The following is an 18,227-nucleotide window of genomic DNA, read 5'->3' as shown; positions in this document are numbered from 1 at the left end:
TTGTTTCAAATAAATTGACTGCCTCTGTGGAAATGATTAATAAAAGCCAAATTTCTTTAGCAAATTGACAAAAATAATGTCACTGTTCCGCGAGGCGATTAATGCTAGACTGCAAAAAAGGAGGAAATAAAATAAATTTGGCCAACCGAAACTAATAACGTTTTTTAACCTACCGTAATTAAATGAATGTATTTTAATTCACTTGATAGCTCCTGGCACAGAAATCTGTTTTATTTTCATTTGGTGTGAGAGCTGTAAATGAAGAGAAAACAGCAAAATCACTAATTACAACTCAGACTGCTCTGCGCACACATCAATCTGGCAGCTTGGGCACACCAGAAATATTTTTCTGGGCAGCATCTGGCTGCTTATTACTACTGCTGATCCAGCTAACAGCCACACATCAAGTACCCAGAAATGGGAGAAGGTACTGCTCATATGCGACTCAACTGCACATGTGCATGAGCCCACTAGCAACTGCTCAAAGGAACGTAATTAATTGTGTCGTCATGCCCATAAGAATCAGTTTCTTGTTACGAAGCATTGCACAATGCTTGTCTTTGACACATTTTGCTGTTGGCAGACGCTTGAATGTGCACTGTATTTTGTTGTGGTGGCACAATTCCTTTGCAGCTTATGTTTTATTTTGGTTTTTTCCTCTCATTTATGTTCTGTTGCTGCAGCCTGCAGTAGCATGATACAGTAAAATTCTTTGTTAGAGTCAAAATTACAAAAATTTCATTGAAAACTAAAACAATGAAAAATTCTAAAATTCCCGGGTTTTTCCCTGTTTCCTCCCAGATGAAAAAATTCCTGGGTTTTCTCAGTTTTCCGAGGCGTATGTACCATGTGCATACATAAAAAAGTCTGCAAATTTTAAACTCAAGCACATTTCTGCAGCTAAATCTCACAAATAAGGGATCTTAGAACTGGGATACATATGGTATTTGTGATCTTCTGGTATGATAATACTGTGCAATAAAACTGGGACACTTCATTATAACACATCAGTGAATGTGTTTAATTATACTACCTCACCTTAAGTCCAAGATCCAGTTCCCTCAGAGATTGCTTCATTTCTGACGACAGAATATTCATTCTTTCACATTCTTGGAATGCAACTATTATATATGGTGTTCGCTCTTCTACTTTAGCCATAATTTCAGCTATGTTAAAGCCTTCAGGTAGTTTGTCTAATATATCATCGAGAACCTGCTTAACCTGCACAAGGAAGAAAAATGCACAATGTTAACTTGTTATCAAAGCTTTAATGTAAGGCGTCTGTGTAACAGTGAAGAAGTACAAATGGAAAACATCAAAATGAGTATATTTCGACCAAAATGTATGTACATTAATTACTTATACATGGTACAAAAGATGACTTCATATCTATGTACTTTTCATCAGAATTTATTATTCTTGACTTGTTTTGCTGACATTTCAGTGAGGCTTTGGATTATGTGTACCATGATGTCCAGTGCAAAAACTAAAAGGTATGCAAATAATAACATTGAAACTTCCTGGCAGATTAAAACTCGGTCCCGAGTTCGAGACTCGTTCTGGCACACAGCTTTAATCTGCTATGAAGTTTCATATCAGCGCACACTCCACTGCAGAGTGAAAATCTCATTCTGGAAACATCCCCTAAGCTGTGCCTAAGCCATGACTCCACAATATCCTTTCTTTCAGGAGTGCTAGTTCTGCAAGGTTCGCAGGAGAGCTTCTGTAAAGTTGGAAAGTACGAGATGAGGTACTGGCAGAAGCAGAGCTGTGAGGGCAGGGCGTGAGTCGTGCTTGGGTAGCTCAGTTGGTAGAGCACTTGCCTGCAAAAGGCATAGGTCCCGAGTTCGAGTCTCAGTTCAGCACACAGTTTTAATCTGCCAGGAAGTTTCATGTCAGCGCACACTCTGCTGCAGAGTGAAAATCTCATTTTGGAAACATCCCCTCGGCTGTGGCTAAGCCATGTCTCCGCAATATCCTTTCTTTCAGGAGTGCTAGTTCTGCAAGGTTCGCAGGAGAGCGTCTGTAAAGTTTGGAAAATAGGAGACGAGGTACTGGCAGAAGTAGAGCTGTGAGGGCAGGGCGTGAGTCGTGCTTGGGTAGCTCAGTTGGTAGAGCACTTGCCTGCGAAAGGCATAGGTCCCGAGTTCGAGTCTCAGTTCGGCACACAGTTTTAATCTGCCAGGAAGTTTCATATCCGCGCACACTCCGCTGCAGAGTGAAAATCTCATTCGGAAATAATAACATTGATTAATTAAAAACTATGGAATAGTCTACACAGCAGGTTCTTGGTTTTCACCACAAATCTTTATAGAAAACAGTTTATCAGTCCCATACACACCACACATAGGCATTCTGAATTTGGAGCAATCAGGTACGGTGCCTCCTGTGTTCTATGTTTCTAATATAAACATATAATCTTATTAATCTTCTACTTGTAGTGTCACAGCACTGAAATCACCTTATTGAGGATCAAGGGAACCCCCCCCCCCCCAGTGAAAATCTCAACGTTCAGTCCAGGAATTCATGTCATGCAGCCACTAGTACTCAGGTAACAATCTTGGTGTATTACTTTATAGGGTACACATATTGCAGTAATTCGCTGGTTAATACACCTACTGCCCACAGTGGACATTAGTTGGGCCACTATGGCAAGTGTAATGTGTGCCAACATTCAAACAGCATGCCCACAGCTACTAGAGGTGGCCGCCAGGGACAGCTTAGTCACTGACTGCAGTCACTTGATGCTCTGCGCATATGAAGCACGACTCCAGTGACACCATATGGAGATAGTGTCTTTACAAGGCCATACTTGGGCTTCTGGGCCTCCTGTTGTCAAATGTATTCATTACTTGTAAATGCATCTATTCTTGTTGTCACTCTGTGACCTCTACGACTGCATGTTTCCTCAGTTTCCAATTAGAACACAAGTGGTGATGAGTAAGGATAGGATGTTTGTGTGTTTCAGGTCCTATGAGTTTTCTTCCATTTGGCTCTTGCATCGAGATGCTGATGCAGTCATTCCTGAAACACTCCTTCTGTTGTGGTAGTGGATCCTGTGCCCCAGCAGGTTTTTTGCATGATACAACATGGGTACCCCAACCAACTGCCGGGCTTGGCTTCTGACCAGCTTCAGAATTTTTATGTACTGTGCACCATTGCCTCTCCCTCTTGGATAGTTTTACTTTCCTGTCACTAAAAGGGATTACTTCATGTGTCACACTGCCAGCAGAACTGCACTGGGAGGTCCTCTGCTTATTACATCAAGGTCAACAGGGACTCTCTCGAACAAAACTGATGGCGAGCTGCCGTGTAATTTGTCCAGAGATTGATCAGGAGGTGGAATACCTCTTTATCCCCTGCCACAAGTGTTTGGGTTCACCAGGCAGTGCTGTGTATTGTGTTTTCACCATGGCCAGGCCCTACACAGCCTTAGGAAAGAGTCCTTTTTCAGACACTTTCTGGTTATTGGCCATTGATGCTTTCTCTCTTTTCCCTCATGTTGTCTCTTGTCTGATTGTGGCAGCAGACACAACTGTCAAGGCTGTGTTGAAGATATACTCCATAGAAGGCTTGTCTTGCACCCTGGTTTTGGACAGTGGTCCTCAATTTGTCGTGCAGTCTTTCACAGACTTTTGTACAGACAATGGCATTTGCCATGTCACAGTACTCCCTCCTTCCATGTGAAGCCAAACTGCAAATCAAAATGCCTAGTTTGAACATTTAAGATGCAGATGCTCAAGTACGTAGATAATTTCCTGGCTGAGGAGGCTCTGACATTTATTAAGCTCTTACAGAACAACTCCAATTGGGGAAAGAGTCCCATCAAGTTCTTCCACAGCTGTCAGCCATGACTGCTGCTCATCCTCTTGTTGCCGGGCAGGTGCCAGTTTTGTTAATGTTCACACTCGGCGCACTAGTCTAGGCCTTGGGTTTTGGATAGTCTACTCATTGGATTGTGGCCATTATTCACAGCCAGCACTGTCACTGCGTCTTCATGGTTCACACTGAAGATAGACCTGCTGCATGCCACAAGAATCAGCTGCATCCTAGGACGGTCATCAGGCCCCTTTCTTAGGCTGTTGGCACAACACCTCGTTCTTCGTCGGTCCTGGATACTCCTCGGCTCAGGCAGGCCTGTCCATGCTCCACTGGATGGCAATCAGGGCTTCGGTACCACTGATGGTGAGTTTGCTTCTTGCAGCTGGTGCTAGCACCTTACACTGCATTGAGTCAGTGCCACCATCCATGGGCACGGAAGCTGCGTCTTTGTTGCCAAAGCCTCTCCTCTCCAGACCCCTGTTGTTACTGCCTGTACTGATGCCCATCATTGTGGACTTGGATGATCAGATGACTACTGCCACCCTGTCACTGGCCCTGTCCACCTGCCATCCCAGGATCTGCGGGCGGTAGGGGTTCCTTCGTGCCGATCACTTTCGGCCATAAGTGCCAGTCAAAACAGATCAACAGCTTCTTGTCCCTTTGGCTGTCACCATCATGGACACCACAGAACCACAGATGTCTCTGCAGTCACAGCAACACAGACAGCAACACCTAGTCCTCCCCCCACCCCCTCCCCCCTAAAGGAGGAGTAGTGTAGTAACCCGCCGGTTACCACACCTCCTACCCACAGGGGACATGAATCAGGCCATGGCAAGAGTGTATGCTGACATTCAAACAGTGCCCTCACAGGCACGTGCGGTGGCCGCCCAGTCACTCATTGTAGTCACCCATTTCACTGTGTGCACACAGCATGACTCCAGTGGCACCAAGTGGAGACAATGTCTTTATAAGGCCATACACAGAACTCCAGGGCCCACAGTTGTCAAATATTTTCATTATTTGTAACTACAACCAGTCTATTCCTGCTGTTGTTACTCAGTGATTTAATAAACCATAACTGTTTTATGACTGCATGTTTCCTTGTGTTCCTAGTTAGAACAAATGTGGGTGAGCTGCTCACCAGCTTGCATTCCAGATAGTTTGTTTATTCAAAGTCTACAACCAACTCAATTACATGTATTACAGGTTTCACAACAAATCACTGCTGGAGATCTTAAGGCTCTGCTAAGCCTTGGTCAGCATGCAAACTGGTCATATTGATCCCAGGCTTGAGATTCAGAATCACGTAGGTCCGGGCTGAGACTGCTGTAAGTACAGCCCTGCTGAGGTTTATTAATAATTTAAAAGTCATGAAGACCTCTCACCAAATAGTAGAAGCACTGAGTCGTCAATAGGCAAACAGACAAAAAAAGAAAATTTGTAGCTTTTATAAAAAATACTTTGACCCTATGGAGGCACAGAGGTGTGTGTGTGTGTGTGTGTGTGTGTGTGTGTGTGTGTGTGCATGTTCTATAGCTCCTCATCAAAGGATTTATTCTGAAACCTTGCAAGTTCTCTTTCTCATTTGTGTGTGCCTTGATGACTCAATGCTTCTGCTATTCAGTGAGTGATCTCCTTCTAAATTACTTACATTCTGCACACAACTACCTTACTATATCTGATGAGGTTTAGCACTGTTCAGGTGTCTTGCTGAATGAAAGTCCTCAAAAGCTAGTATAACATGTGTATGGTAGAATGAGGCTCTACTGCCGTAGGTGAGAGATTACTGGGAACCCAGGAAATGGCTTCAGTCCAAGAGATGCACATGGATATTTAAGTACCAACAGCTTGCTACATAGTGTTTGATTAAATAGATAATGAGATGAACTTTAAAAACCCAACTACTCCTACCAGTTTTTATTCATGGGTAACAAATTGCAAAATTCTAGGACAAGAAAACAGGTTAGTAAAGTTTAAAGTGGATGTTACATAACACTAAACTGGATATAGTAGATGTGGTGAGAACTGCGATTTGGGAGGAGGTGGTTCTGGGTTGGAAGATGTGTACACACCCTAAAACCATTTATTTCTTCAAACACTGAAATCCCCACGCCAAGATGGTTTGTACCCACTTCCAAACTATGCGTATACAATTATTCCACAAAATATAACATCCTCTTAACAAAATTAAACCTTTGCATAATTTGTAAAAGCTCAAATATAAAAACAGGAAATTAGATTCACAAATTTACAATTTTCGTAACACAGATTTGATATATTCAGGTTGGTCAAGCTCCAGCTACAGCACTCTCAAATTAATGACTTTAGATGACTAAACAAGTTTATCAACCTTTATAAGTTACAGTTCCAAAACACAGGTGCTGGTGAAGTTCCAGCTTCAATTATGAAATCAATAACCTCCATGGTTCATATCAGAAGTTAACCTGCACTTAGCACAGCTACAGTTAATATCACAGTTTTAAGAACAAACAGTACACTGCCCACGCATGTCGCAATGACGCATGTGTAAAGAATAGTCAATACAAAATACCAACAGCCCACAACAGATTACGCAAATGGTCATTTACTGCCAAAGGGGAGAGCAGCAAGGCATGTGATAATAAATGAGGTTATGCTTGGCTATTCAACAGTTAAGAACCAACAGCACACATAATCACAGGACTCAAACTCACCAATGGATGGCTGTTTGTGTACGAATCATAGTTACGTATTAAATTATCCACAACAACAGCAACAACAACAAAGCTTTCTTGCAAACTGCTCCTCAGCTGTGACATCCTCTGCTACAGACATACTTCACTGGTTAACAATGCAACAAATTTCATAACATATCAAGCCACCAATAATTATCGAAAGGGCACGAGGGAACAGAAATATTGATGACCACACAACACCCTTTGAGTATGACCCACTCTGACCATGGCACAAACCGTCAAGACTTGAGGGCCAGAGGATATTCAGATGTGCTCTCATTATTCAGAACCCTCCCTTGCAACAACTCATTCAGATTGGTACCGATCAAAAATGCTTGATGGCCTCCAGTCCAGCCGGTGAAATCCAAACAGTGCATCCATGCCATGCAGTACCACTTTAGCTCTGAGCTCCATCCTTACAGGGAATGTTGACCATCGCTCGCTCACCGATCACTCACTGACCAACATAAGGCTCCACCAACTTCCAACATATGTCCCATTAATTGATTCCAGCCAGCACAGCACCAACATCAGTCATTACAGTGGCCCAGGTGTTTTCTCTAGTGGAGTGCTCCTCCTGTCCTGCAGCCGGCAGATGGAATTTCAAATGTATGCGCATGTCATGTTGGCTGGGAGGGACATACCTCCTCCCCTCACCCGCCCGCTTCCTCCAATCCTGAAGTCTGGGAGAAGCTGGAAGCTGAAAACCTCAGACCAATATTAGAGCATGCACCGAGCCATAGGCCCCATGTAATAACACAGATACAGTATTATAATAACTGTCAGTGACTTCCATTTCCTAAAATTACATCAATAAAACTTATGCTATTATGGAACAAAAACAGAGGTTACACACCGCCACCATGAACACACTCTCAAAGCATGGACACCTAACACTCCCTTCAGAATCTAAAATCTAGGTCTCCTTGGTGACAGATATCTACTGTAATGGTTTTACTTGAGACAGATATACTCTCAGTATCAACTTATCATGTGGATTCATTACATGAAATACGATGAGCATCACAAAACACAGGATCTGCGGTAGACCCACAAACCTAAGTAGCAGCTTCCCTTCACTTTCTCCAAGCCCATTTTTGCTGCTTCCCCATCACTTTCTCCAACTCTCTGTTTGCTGCATTAAAGTTCTTAACCCACATTCCGACCCCTGGCTGAAGCAAGGTCAACCAGCTCCTAGCACTGTACTTCTGTTTCATTCTTCTGTGGGAGAGACTTTTGCAAGCGTTTTTCCACTCTGTGCACCATCAGCCTGTTCCAGCAGTATATAATTTGATGACCACAAACTCAAAAGGGCCTGTTGGGTTTGAATGCAAACATGAAGGCGATTGTGGTTTGCTTACGTCCCACATGCATTGCTGTGTTAAAAAAATACCCCAACCAAGACAATGAAGACTCCTATTGTGTACAGCCTGCTTAGTGATAAGTAACGAGGGTGGCCTGTAGATTATGATTAATCCTCATTGCGAATGACAGAATCAAGTATTGTAGGGTGATTGTTATATAGCTAATTACCATTAAAAAAAAAATTCGGGACATTACTGGTAACCAGTACTTTATAACATCTGAAGGGCCTTGGTGGTAATTTGAGTCATCATACATCATGTCGAGATCACACAGAAAAACAAGACTATGTACACACACGCATGCATCCACACACACACACACACACACACACACACACACACACACACACACACACACACACACGAGATAGCATCGGCTGCTCGCTTGTGACAGAGGTAACAGGCCCACATAATCAACATTCAACCCTTCCATCAGTTATGTAGTTGTTTCAGATGCCAGCAACCCTCAACATTCCCCAGTAGCTGATTTGCTCAGTACACAAGCCTTACAACCACCAACCAAATCCCACATTTCCTTATCCATCACCTTGCATGTAAAATTCTGCCTTATTTTCTATCTACTTTTGAACCCAAGCCAGGTGTCTCTCTGATAGTGTCTCATGATAGTACTTGAACGCAAGGGGTAAAATACCAGTGGTCACAGGTGTTAGAGGGATGCCTTTTTTAGGATAGGGAAGGTGGAAAGAAAATGAGTTTTAAGAGAGATTGGCAGACACACTCAGTTTGAGAAAATAGATGAACAGGAGTCATATTTTAGTATACAGGCTCCATTTAAACTATGTCTAACAGAAAGTAATCAGAAACTGCCAGTTCATCTTCGCCAAAGCAGTTATAATACCATTAGTATGCAGTATCAGTTATCTTTATTACACCAGAACATTCCGGGACTCAGAAATAAAGTTGATGAACTACTCATTTGTATCGATGAAATGAATTCATCTAACCAAATTGACATAATCTGCCTCTCTGAACATAAAGTGACCACTGGTATAGATACGTTAAGACATTTCAGGATTTAAGCTAGCTGCCTACTTCTGTAGAGTAGATATGGATGGAGGAGGAGTTGCCACATTTATTAAAAACTGGCATAAATTCAAGAACATTGACATTAATAAATTCTGTTTAGAGCAGCATCTAGAAGCATGTGCAACAGAAGTAGAGTTCCATAACAGATCCTATATCATAGTAACTATTTACCGAGCACTTGCAGGAAATTACAATCTATTCACAAATCATCTATAAGCTCTTTTGGGTTATTTAACAGGAAGAAACAAAGAAATTTTGATTGCTGGTGATTTTAATATAGATTTTCTAATGCAATCTTCCAGTAAACATTTACTGCAGTTAGTAATGTTGTCTTTCAATCTAACTCACACTGTAAACTTTCCAACTAGGATTACTAAATCCTCAAGGACAGCCATTGATAACATTTTTATAAACAAATCAAAGGAACAAAATCATATCATAAAACCTGTTATAAATGGACTATCAGATCATGACATGCAGCTCCTTGTTTTAGATGTAAATTCTAAGCAGAGTATCAAGACTGCTAAATCCGAGTACAGGAGAGTAGTCAATCAATCAAAAATTGAGTGTTTTAGAAAACTGCTCAAAGATATGAACTGGAAAGATGTTTATAGTGCTCATGACATGAATGAAAAATATAACACACTGTCAGTACCATGTTTGAAAACTGTTTTTCTCTAAAAGTTACTCAAATTAAACAGAAGTCTATAATAAAACCATGGATTACACAAGGAATAAAGATTTTCTGTAAGACAAAAAGGAAAATGTATCTGTCGACCAAGAATAGCTCCAATTCTGATGATTTAGCTAAATACAAGGAATACGGTAAAATATTAAAAAAAGTAATTCAGACATCTAAACAAATGCACTACGAGAAGAAGATAGTAATGTCAAGTAACAAAACAAAAACAATATGGGACATAGTGAAAGTGGAGACTGGTAGAACCAGAAAGGAACAGGAGCAAATAGCACTAAGGGTAGATGACACATTCGTAACTGATGGGCAAATCTATTTAACAAGTGCTTTATACCCGTTACTGATAGAATGGGATTGACAGTATCAGTAAATAATGCCCTTGAATATCTGAAACTAGCCTTTACAAATAGCTTCAGGTACATGAATATGCCACTCACTTCACCAAAAGGAATAACTTCCATAATAGAATCTTTAAAAACAAAGCATTCTAGTGATTACGATGAAATATCAACAAAGTTAATTAAGGCATGTTCTTGTGAGTTTAGTACAATTCTAAGTTACTTGTGTAACCAGTCAATTATAACTGGGACATTTCCTGACTGGCTAAAATATGCAGATGCTAAGCGTCTATTCAAGAAAGGGGATAAAGAGATACCATAAAACTACGGACCGATTTCACTTTTGCCAGCATTCTCAAAAATTTTAGAAAAAGTAATGTACAGGCAGCTTCTCAACCATCTGACCACAAATAACATATTATCAAGAACACAGTTTGGATTTCTGAAGGGCTCTGATATCGAGAAGGCTATTTACACCTACCGTGAAAATGTACTTAATTCACTAAATAACAAGTTACAAGCAGCAGGTATTTTCTGTGACTTGTCAAAGGCATTCGACTGTGTGAACCACAACATCCTTTTAAATAAATTAGAATTCTATGGTGTCACGGGCAGTGCTGCAAAATGGTTCAAGTCATACCTTGCTAACAGGAAACAAAGGGTGTCAATGGAAGGGACTAGTGAATTAAGTCATCAGTCATCATCAGAATGGGAAGGAATTACATGTGGTGTCCCACAAGGATCCATCTTAGGGCCATTGCTTTTTCTTGTGTACATTAATGATCTCTCATCAGTTACACTGCCAGAAGCAGAGTTCGTTTTGTTTGCAGATGACACAAGTATTGCAATAAATAGTATGTCAAGTGTAGTTCTAGAAAGATCTGCTAATGATATTTTCATGGATATTAATAAATGGTTTAAAGCCAACTCACTGACATTAAACTTCAAAAAGACTCACTATATGCAATTCAGAACCTGTAAGAGGTTTCCACCCAGCATATGCATAAAGTATAAAGAAGAGCAGATAGAAGATGTTGACAGTTTTAAATTCCTGGAATTACAACTTGATAATAAATTCAGTTGGGAGGAACACACCACAGAACTGCAGAAACGCCTTAACAAATCTGTATTTGCAATTCAAGTGTTAGTAGACATAAGCGACATAAAAATGAAAAAGTTTGCATACTTTGCCTACTTTCATTCCATAATGTCATATGGTATAATATTTTGGGGTAACTCTTCAAGTCAAACAAAAGTTTTCAGAGTCCAAAAGCGTGTAATACGTATTATTTGTGGAGTAAATTCACGGACGTCCTGTACAAACCTCTTCAAAGAACTGGATATATTAACTACTGCCTCTCAGTATATTTACTCCTTAATGAAATTTGTCCTAAATAATATATCTCTTTTTCCAACAAACAGCTCAGTTCATACATACAATACCAGGAACAAAAATGATTTGCACAAGGACTTAAAAGCACTTACTTTAGTTCAAAAAGGGGGAGCCTGAAAGACTTACTAGTGGCCAACTCCTTCTACTCCATTAACAAATTTTTTAATAGAAACAAATGATGTATTGCATATATTCATACTATTAGTATTGTTATTTCAGCTTCACCATGGATCTATGGAACGAAAAACTAATCTAATCTAATCTAGGTAACACAATTTGGTACCCCCAGCCCCTCCTGATGGAACAGCATAAAAAAATTCCTCTTCAAGACATACAGCCTAAATACATTCCCTCCTGGATCCATTTCATTAACTGACTTACATCAAGGTCAGCATCTTGTTGCTTCCCCATATCCTTGAACAACAGCACAGCAGGCACTCAGTTAATATTGCAGCATCTTGTTCTCCTGGTCGAATTGGTTCTTCTTCTTCCATTAGGGGCATCTCCCATTTCACAAACATTCTGCTGAACCTCTCGGCCACCACGATCTTAGTCCCTCAAATGTGCCTGACCATGAACTGGAAGGCTGACAACCACACTGCCCAGCATGCTATGCGGCTTGTATGCCATGGCCTGACCAGCACCAAAATATGGGTCTCTCCAGTCAAAACTAATGACGCTCAAGGTAAATTTCACTATGGCAAATAATACCACCAAAAGCTCAAATTCAGAGACTGAATATTTTGCCTCGAGAATGACAAATACCCTCGAAGGGTGCTTCCATTCTAACATGCTCCTGTAACAGGACTGCAGTGACACCAAACGTAGATGCATTTGTTTGTACGACGAATTCCTGGTCAAAATCAGGCATGACCAATGCTGGTGCTCTCATTAAGGCCACTTTAATTCCTCAAAGGTGCCTTCCTGAGAGCGACCCCACTTGAACTTCTTTCCTTTCTATCTCAGTTCATTAAGGGGTGTCACAAGTTGCGCTAAATTTGGTATGAACTTCTGGAAGAAGCTCAAAATCCTGATGTCCCGATGAGGCGAGCCAAGTGCCTAGCATTCCTAGGGAATTGGCATGAGTGAGTGATTTCAGTAAATTGCTGGTCAATACTGACACCTACTCAAAAATCATATGTCTCAGAAAGCACACTTCCGGTTGATAAAAACTCATTTTTGAAAGGTTGATGGTGACATAAGCCTCTCTGAGGCACTGCAGGACCTCCATAATATGTACTAAGTACTCATCAAAGTCTCACTAATACAACTAAGTTATATTTCCAGTTGATAACCCGAATGGAACCCTATTGTATTTGTAGAGGTTATTATCTATGGTGAAAGTGGTTCTGACTTCAAGACCTCAGCTAACAGGATTTGGTAATATGCTTGATTACAGTCAAGGCTGGTAAACTCCCTCGTCTTCTGAAACCACCCAATGCATGAATGAAGATCAGGCAGGAGAATCGACTGGAGCACTACCCTTTTATTTAGTTGCCTATAGTCCACTATCGGATGAACTCCGTCCTGCCCTTCCGCACCACAAAAATGAGTGGTGAGTACAGCAATTTTGATGGCCTAATGAAGCTTTTGGCCAACATTTCACCTGTTGTGAGTTTAACCTCTTTCATTGAGGAGGGGGGGGGGGGGAGGGGGTGAGAAGTAACAGTTTGTTAGTCAACTCAGTATCATATTCCTCAATCTGCACTTCCCCTAGTCAGTTTGACAACAAGTTACCAAATTCTTTACATAATTCTCTAAGACATCAAGTAACTGTACGAAAGTGTTGCTAGGTCTGCACGAAACTGTTACTAGGTGTTGACAAAATGCATAGACATAATGGGCTACATCAATTCCAAATAAGAATCACTCAGGAATTCCAAATAAGAATCAGTCATGAGCTAGACCCATGTGATCAATTAAATTGGCTCCAACTACGGTGGGAACAGATAGTTTTTGCCAGACGACCTCTCTGCTGGCACCTGTAACTTATGGCTGTCTCACCACACACACCAGGCTCTCCTGGATAAGCTCCTTCCTCACAGGTGATGTTGACCTGTCACTTGCTAACTCCCATGAAGCAGCACCAAACTTCAAACATCTGCCATACTGACAGACTCCACACAATGCAACAGTGCCCCCAATCATTTTGGCAGCCCAGGTGTTTTCTCTAATAGCATAATCTCTCCATGCTATGGCTGAAAGTGCGAAATTCTAATGATCATGCATATGTTGATAGCTACTGCCATCACAGTAGGGTTATCAGGAGTGCACCAAAAAACCGAACATAAAACTGAATTAGAATCAGGTGATGTGATTTACTTAACAGGAATAGAACTTGGAGGAAATTCAGGCATGGGATTTATTGAACACAAGAAGTTTAAAAAAATAAATATAGATTCCAAATGTATCTCAGAAGGGAATAGCAAGACTTGTTTTCAAAATAAACAGAAAATATTCCATGCACAAACGAGTTCACATTCTGATGAGGTACAAGGTCCTCTACAAAAAGTTGCAGAAGGCGATAAATGACAGAAAATCTCACTACCATGTGAAACTAGGGGATTTAAATACAAGAGAAGAGCGAAACATTAAGGGGAGCTGGAGGTGGTCAAATCCAAAAAATTACGATTTTTTTGTTTTGCTACTGAAAATTAATTGGAACATTCCTCTTTAATGTAAACTTTGAATTATTATTCTACTCGCCCTAGAAGTGGAGTTATTACCATTTTGCCCCCACGCCTGCAGAGGAAATGGGCGGCCGCTGAATGCATCTAACACCCTCTCGTGACTTCCTGGCGAACTGCTTGGGATTTTTTCGGCCTGTTACGCATACAGCGCCTTATGTTACGCATACAGTGAGTGTGCAAGGGTTGGCTGTGACAAATGAAGCGCTAAGAGCGCGGAACATTGTCTCTTTGCTGTTTACCATTTCGAATTAGTTCAGTGTTGCGCCTGTTGTTGGTAGTATTATACTTCTTGTGTAAAGCGTTGTTCTGGTTACGATGCCACATTTTAGTAACCGTGTATATAAGAAGAGGAAGAACGTAGGGAAAAGAAAATTAACACTAATACCAAGTTGCGATACTACAATTACTGAAACAGTGCATTCTTCTGCTAAGCAACACATGGCCGGCCACAGCCCTGTGACATCTTCTAGCAAGAAGCTGACTGGTGGAAGTGACAGATTTCGTGAATATGTTAGTGACAGTGATGATATTAACGAAGTACTGAATATTGGATTATTATCTTCTGTGCTGAAAGAAAGTGTTCTGTGCAAAATGTGTTCAAGTTTAGGAGTGGGACTAGAGATAACAAAGCACTTTGGTTTAGCTTGTGAGATGAAGATAATCTGTGCATGTTGCAAGTATCAAGTGACTTTCTACAATTCACATGCCAGTCTCTTTGGTGAAAATGGACGATCTAGAGTGTTTGATGTGAATGTTCGACTTGTGTATGGTCTTCGATCCATTGGAAAAGGGTCTGCTGCTGCCTCTTCCAATGAATACCCTCAACACAGCCTGTGCCCAAAAGATTCCTGGTGCAAATATAATGCAAAAAAGGACTATGATCACAAACATGGTTTGCCAGCAGCTGTGATAAATGCAATAAAACCAATTTTTCATGACTTAGCACAGCCAGAATTGTTACACAAATGTCTACATGGAAAGACGCAGAATCCTAATGAGAGCGTAAACAATTTGATTTGGAAAGTGATTCCTAAATGGGTGTTTCTAAGCATAAAAACACTCCACTTTGTCATTTATGATGCAATAGCAACCTACAACCAAGGGAACAGTGTGAAGTGTGAAGTTCTGAAGGCATTAGGATTTACAGCTGGGGTGAACACTGTACGAGCACTAAGAAATACTGACAGAGAAAGGATAAGAGGAGCAGAAAGAAGAGAAAGGCATATGAAGTATGATGGAACAACAGGCCAGAAAAGAAGACAGAAGAGGAAGCTTTTGGAGGATGAAGAAGAAGACCCTGATAATCCATCCTATAGTGCAGGAATGTATTGAGAAACTTTGATAGCCATTTCCTGTAAATTAGAATTTTTCGAATATAAGGAACATTTTCTCAAAATCCACTCAAGCTAGAGAGATGAAATTTTTATACAGCGATCCTAGTGGTCAAACTTACATTGTAACACAGCCATTTGGCAATATGTTCAGTAGTTTTATTTCAGTTTAATTATAAAGCAATTATTTGTAAAAAAATTTGGGTCATTCATAAAAAAAATAATTGGAAGGAAACTAAAAAAGATACTCCAAAATCCCTCTGTCATAACTGCAATGCTAAACCACTCTATATGTAAAAAAAAATTCAAATTTTTCTATTTGGTAGTTTATTCATAAATGTTCCTCAAACTCAGTGATTTTAACATGGGCAGCATAAGCTCCTCCGGCTCCCCTTAAAAACAATTTTCCTGTGGGAATTTTCTGATGTGATACAAGGAATGAGAGAGCATGTAAATTAGTAGAATTTGCTGAGAAGAACAACATGCTTTTTCCTAACGTATACTTGCAGAAAAAAAAAAAAAAAAAAATTGAAAACTGGTTTGGCGAGGACCAAATGGAACTAACGTGAAAGTTAGTACATTAGTATTAGTAAGGTTGTTAATGGCACCAAACTCAGTGCCCAGTCACTCACAGATAAGACAGGAAATAAAACTGAGGGTAGCAAAGCAAAAGCAGAAATGCTTAACTCTGATTACAAATGTTCTTTTGTTGTTGTTGTTGTTGTTATGGCCTCCTTCCAGAGATTGGTTTGATGCAGCTCTCCATGCTACTCTATCCTGTGCAAGCTTCTTCACCTCCAAGTAAATACTGCACCCTACATCCTTCTAACTCTGCTTAGTGTATTCATCTCTTGGTCTCCCTCTACAATTTTTACCCTCCACACTGCCCCCCAATACTAAATTGGTGATTCCTTGATGCCTCAGAACATGCCATACCAACTGATCCCTTCTTCTGGTCAAGTTGTGCCACAAATTCCTCTTCTCCCCAATTCTATTCAGTACCTTCTCATTAGTTACGTGATCTACCCAACTAATCTTCAGCACTCTTTTGTAGCACCACATTTCAAAAACTTATATTCTCTTCTTGTCTAAACTATTTATCATCCATGTTGCACATCCATACATGGCTACACACCATGCAGATATTTTTAAAAAAAGACTTCCAGAGACTTAAATCTATACTCGATGTTAACAAATTTCTCTTCTTCATAAACGCTTTTCTTGCCACTGCCAGTCTACATTTTATATCTTCTCTACTTCGACCATCATCAATCATTTTACTGCCCAATAGGAAAACTCATCTACTACTTTAAGTGTCTCATTTCCTAATCTAATTCCCTCAGCATCACCCGACTTAATTCGACTACATTCCATGATCCTCGTTTTGCTTTTGTTGATGTTCATCTTATATCCTCCTTTCAAGACACTGTCCATTCCATTCAACAGCTCTTCCAGGTCCTTTGCAGTCTCTGACAGAATTACAATGTCATCAGTGAACCTCAAAGTTTTTATTTCTTCTCCATGGTTTTAAATTCCTACTCCAAATTTTCCTTTTGTTTCCTTTACTGCTTGCTCTATACACAGATTGAATAACATCAGGGATAGGCTACAACCCTGTCTCACTCCCTTCCCAACCACTGCTTCCTTTTCATGCCCCTCGACTCTTATAACTGCCATCTGGTTTCTGTACAAATTGTAATAGCCTTTTGCTTCCTGTATTTGACTACCCCCACCTTCAGAATTTGAAAGAGAGTATTCCAGTCAACATTGTCAAAAGCTTTCTCTAAGTCTGCAAATGCTAGAAAAATAGATTTGCCTTTCCTTAATCTATCTTCTAAGATAAGTCATAGGGTCAGTACTGCCTAATGGATTCGAGCTTTTCTGCAGAATCTGAACGGATCTTCCCCAAGGTCTGCTTCTACCAGTTTTTCCATTTGTCTATAAAGAATTCATGTCAGCATTTTACAGCCATGACTTATTTAGCTAACAGTTTGGTAATTTTCACACCTGTCAACACCCGCTTTCTTTGGGATTGGAATTATTATATTCTTCTTGAAGCCTGATGATATTTCACCTGTCTCATACATCTTGCTTTCCTTTGCAAAGAAAAATCCAGGAGTATTGCCCCACTTTAATTCTCACACCACTGAAAAAATTTGTGGAATAGATATTAGTGTCAGTGACATTGAGAAACAGCTGAAATTGTTAAAACTGAAAAAAGCTCCAGGACCCAATGCAATCCCTATCAAATTCTATAATGAATTTGCATCTGAGTTAGCCCACTTTAATGATTATATACTGTAAAATCTTCAAACAAAAAACCGCACCTATTATTTGAAAGAAAGCACAGGCCACACCCATCTACAAGAGGGGTACCAGAAGTGAGCCACAAAACTATAATCCAGTATCCTTAAAATCCAACCTTAGAATAGATTCTAAGCTCAAATGTAATGAGGTATCTATCAAATGACATAATTTGGGACCACAAGCATGGATTCTGAAAACACAGATCATGTGAAACATGACTTGCACTTTCCTCACATAACACACTGAAAGTCACAGATCAAGGCAGTCAGTCAGATGCAGTATTCCCTGACTTCCAAAATGCTCTTCACTCAGTGCCACATCTATACTTATGGTCGAAAGTACAACTGTTTGGTATAGCAAATGAAACTTGTGACTCGACTGAGGACTTTTTTGTATGGTGGATGCAGCAGTTTATCTTGGATGGAGAGTCACCAAAATATGTAGAAGTAACTTTGAGTGTGCCCCAAAGAAGTTTGTTCAGTGCATTTCCATTCACGTTGTATAGTAATGACCTTGCCAACAAT

General features: G+C 40.4%; 1 protein-coding gene across 1 annotated transcript in view; it reads right to left on the bottom strand.

Moving 5' to 3' along the window:
• LOC124593960 (dynein beta chain, ciliary-like) overlaps positions 1-18,227 on the bottom strand; it is a 746,507-nt gene that overhangs the window by 35,184 nt on the left and 693,096 nt on the right. The window contains exon 46 of the mRNA XM_047132308.1: positions 1,039-1,221. Within this exon, the coding sequence (XP_046988264.1) occupies positions 1,039-1,221 (183 nt within the window). The remainder of the gene's footprint in view (positions 1-1,038; positions 1,222-18,227) is intronic.

The sequence above is a fragment of the Schistocerca americana genome, chromosome 2 (genome assembly GCF_021461395.2).
Source record: "Schistocerca americana isolate TAMUIC-IGC-003095 chromosome 2, iqSchAmer2.1, whole genome shotgun sequence".
NCBI lineage: Eukaryota > Metazoa > Arthropoda > Insecta > Orthoptera > Acrididae > Schistocerca > Schistocerca americana.
This window is presented reverse-complemented; position numbering and strand designations above follow the sequence as displayed.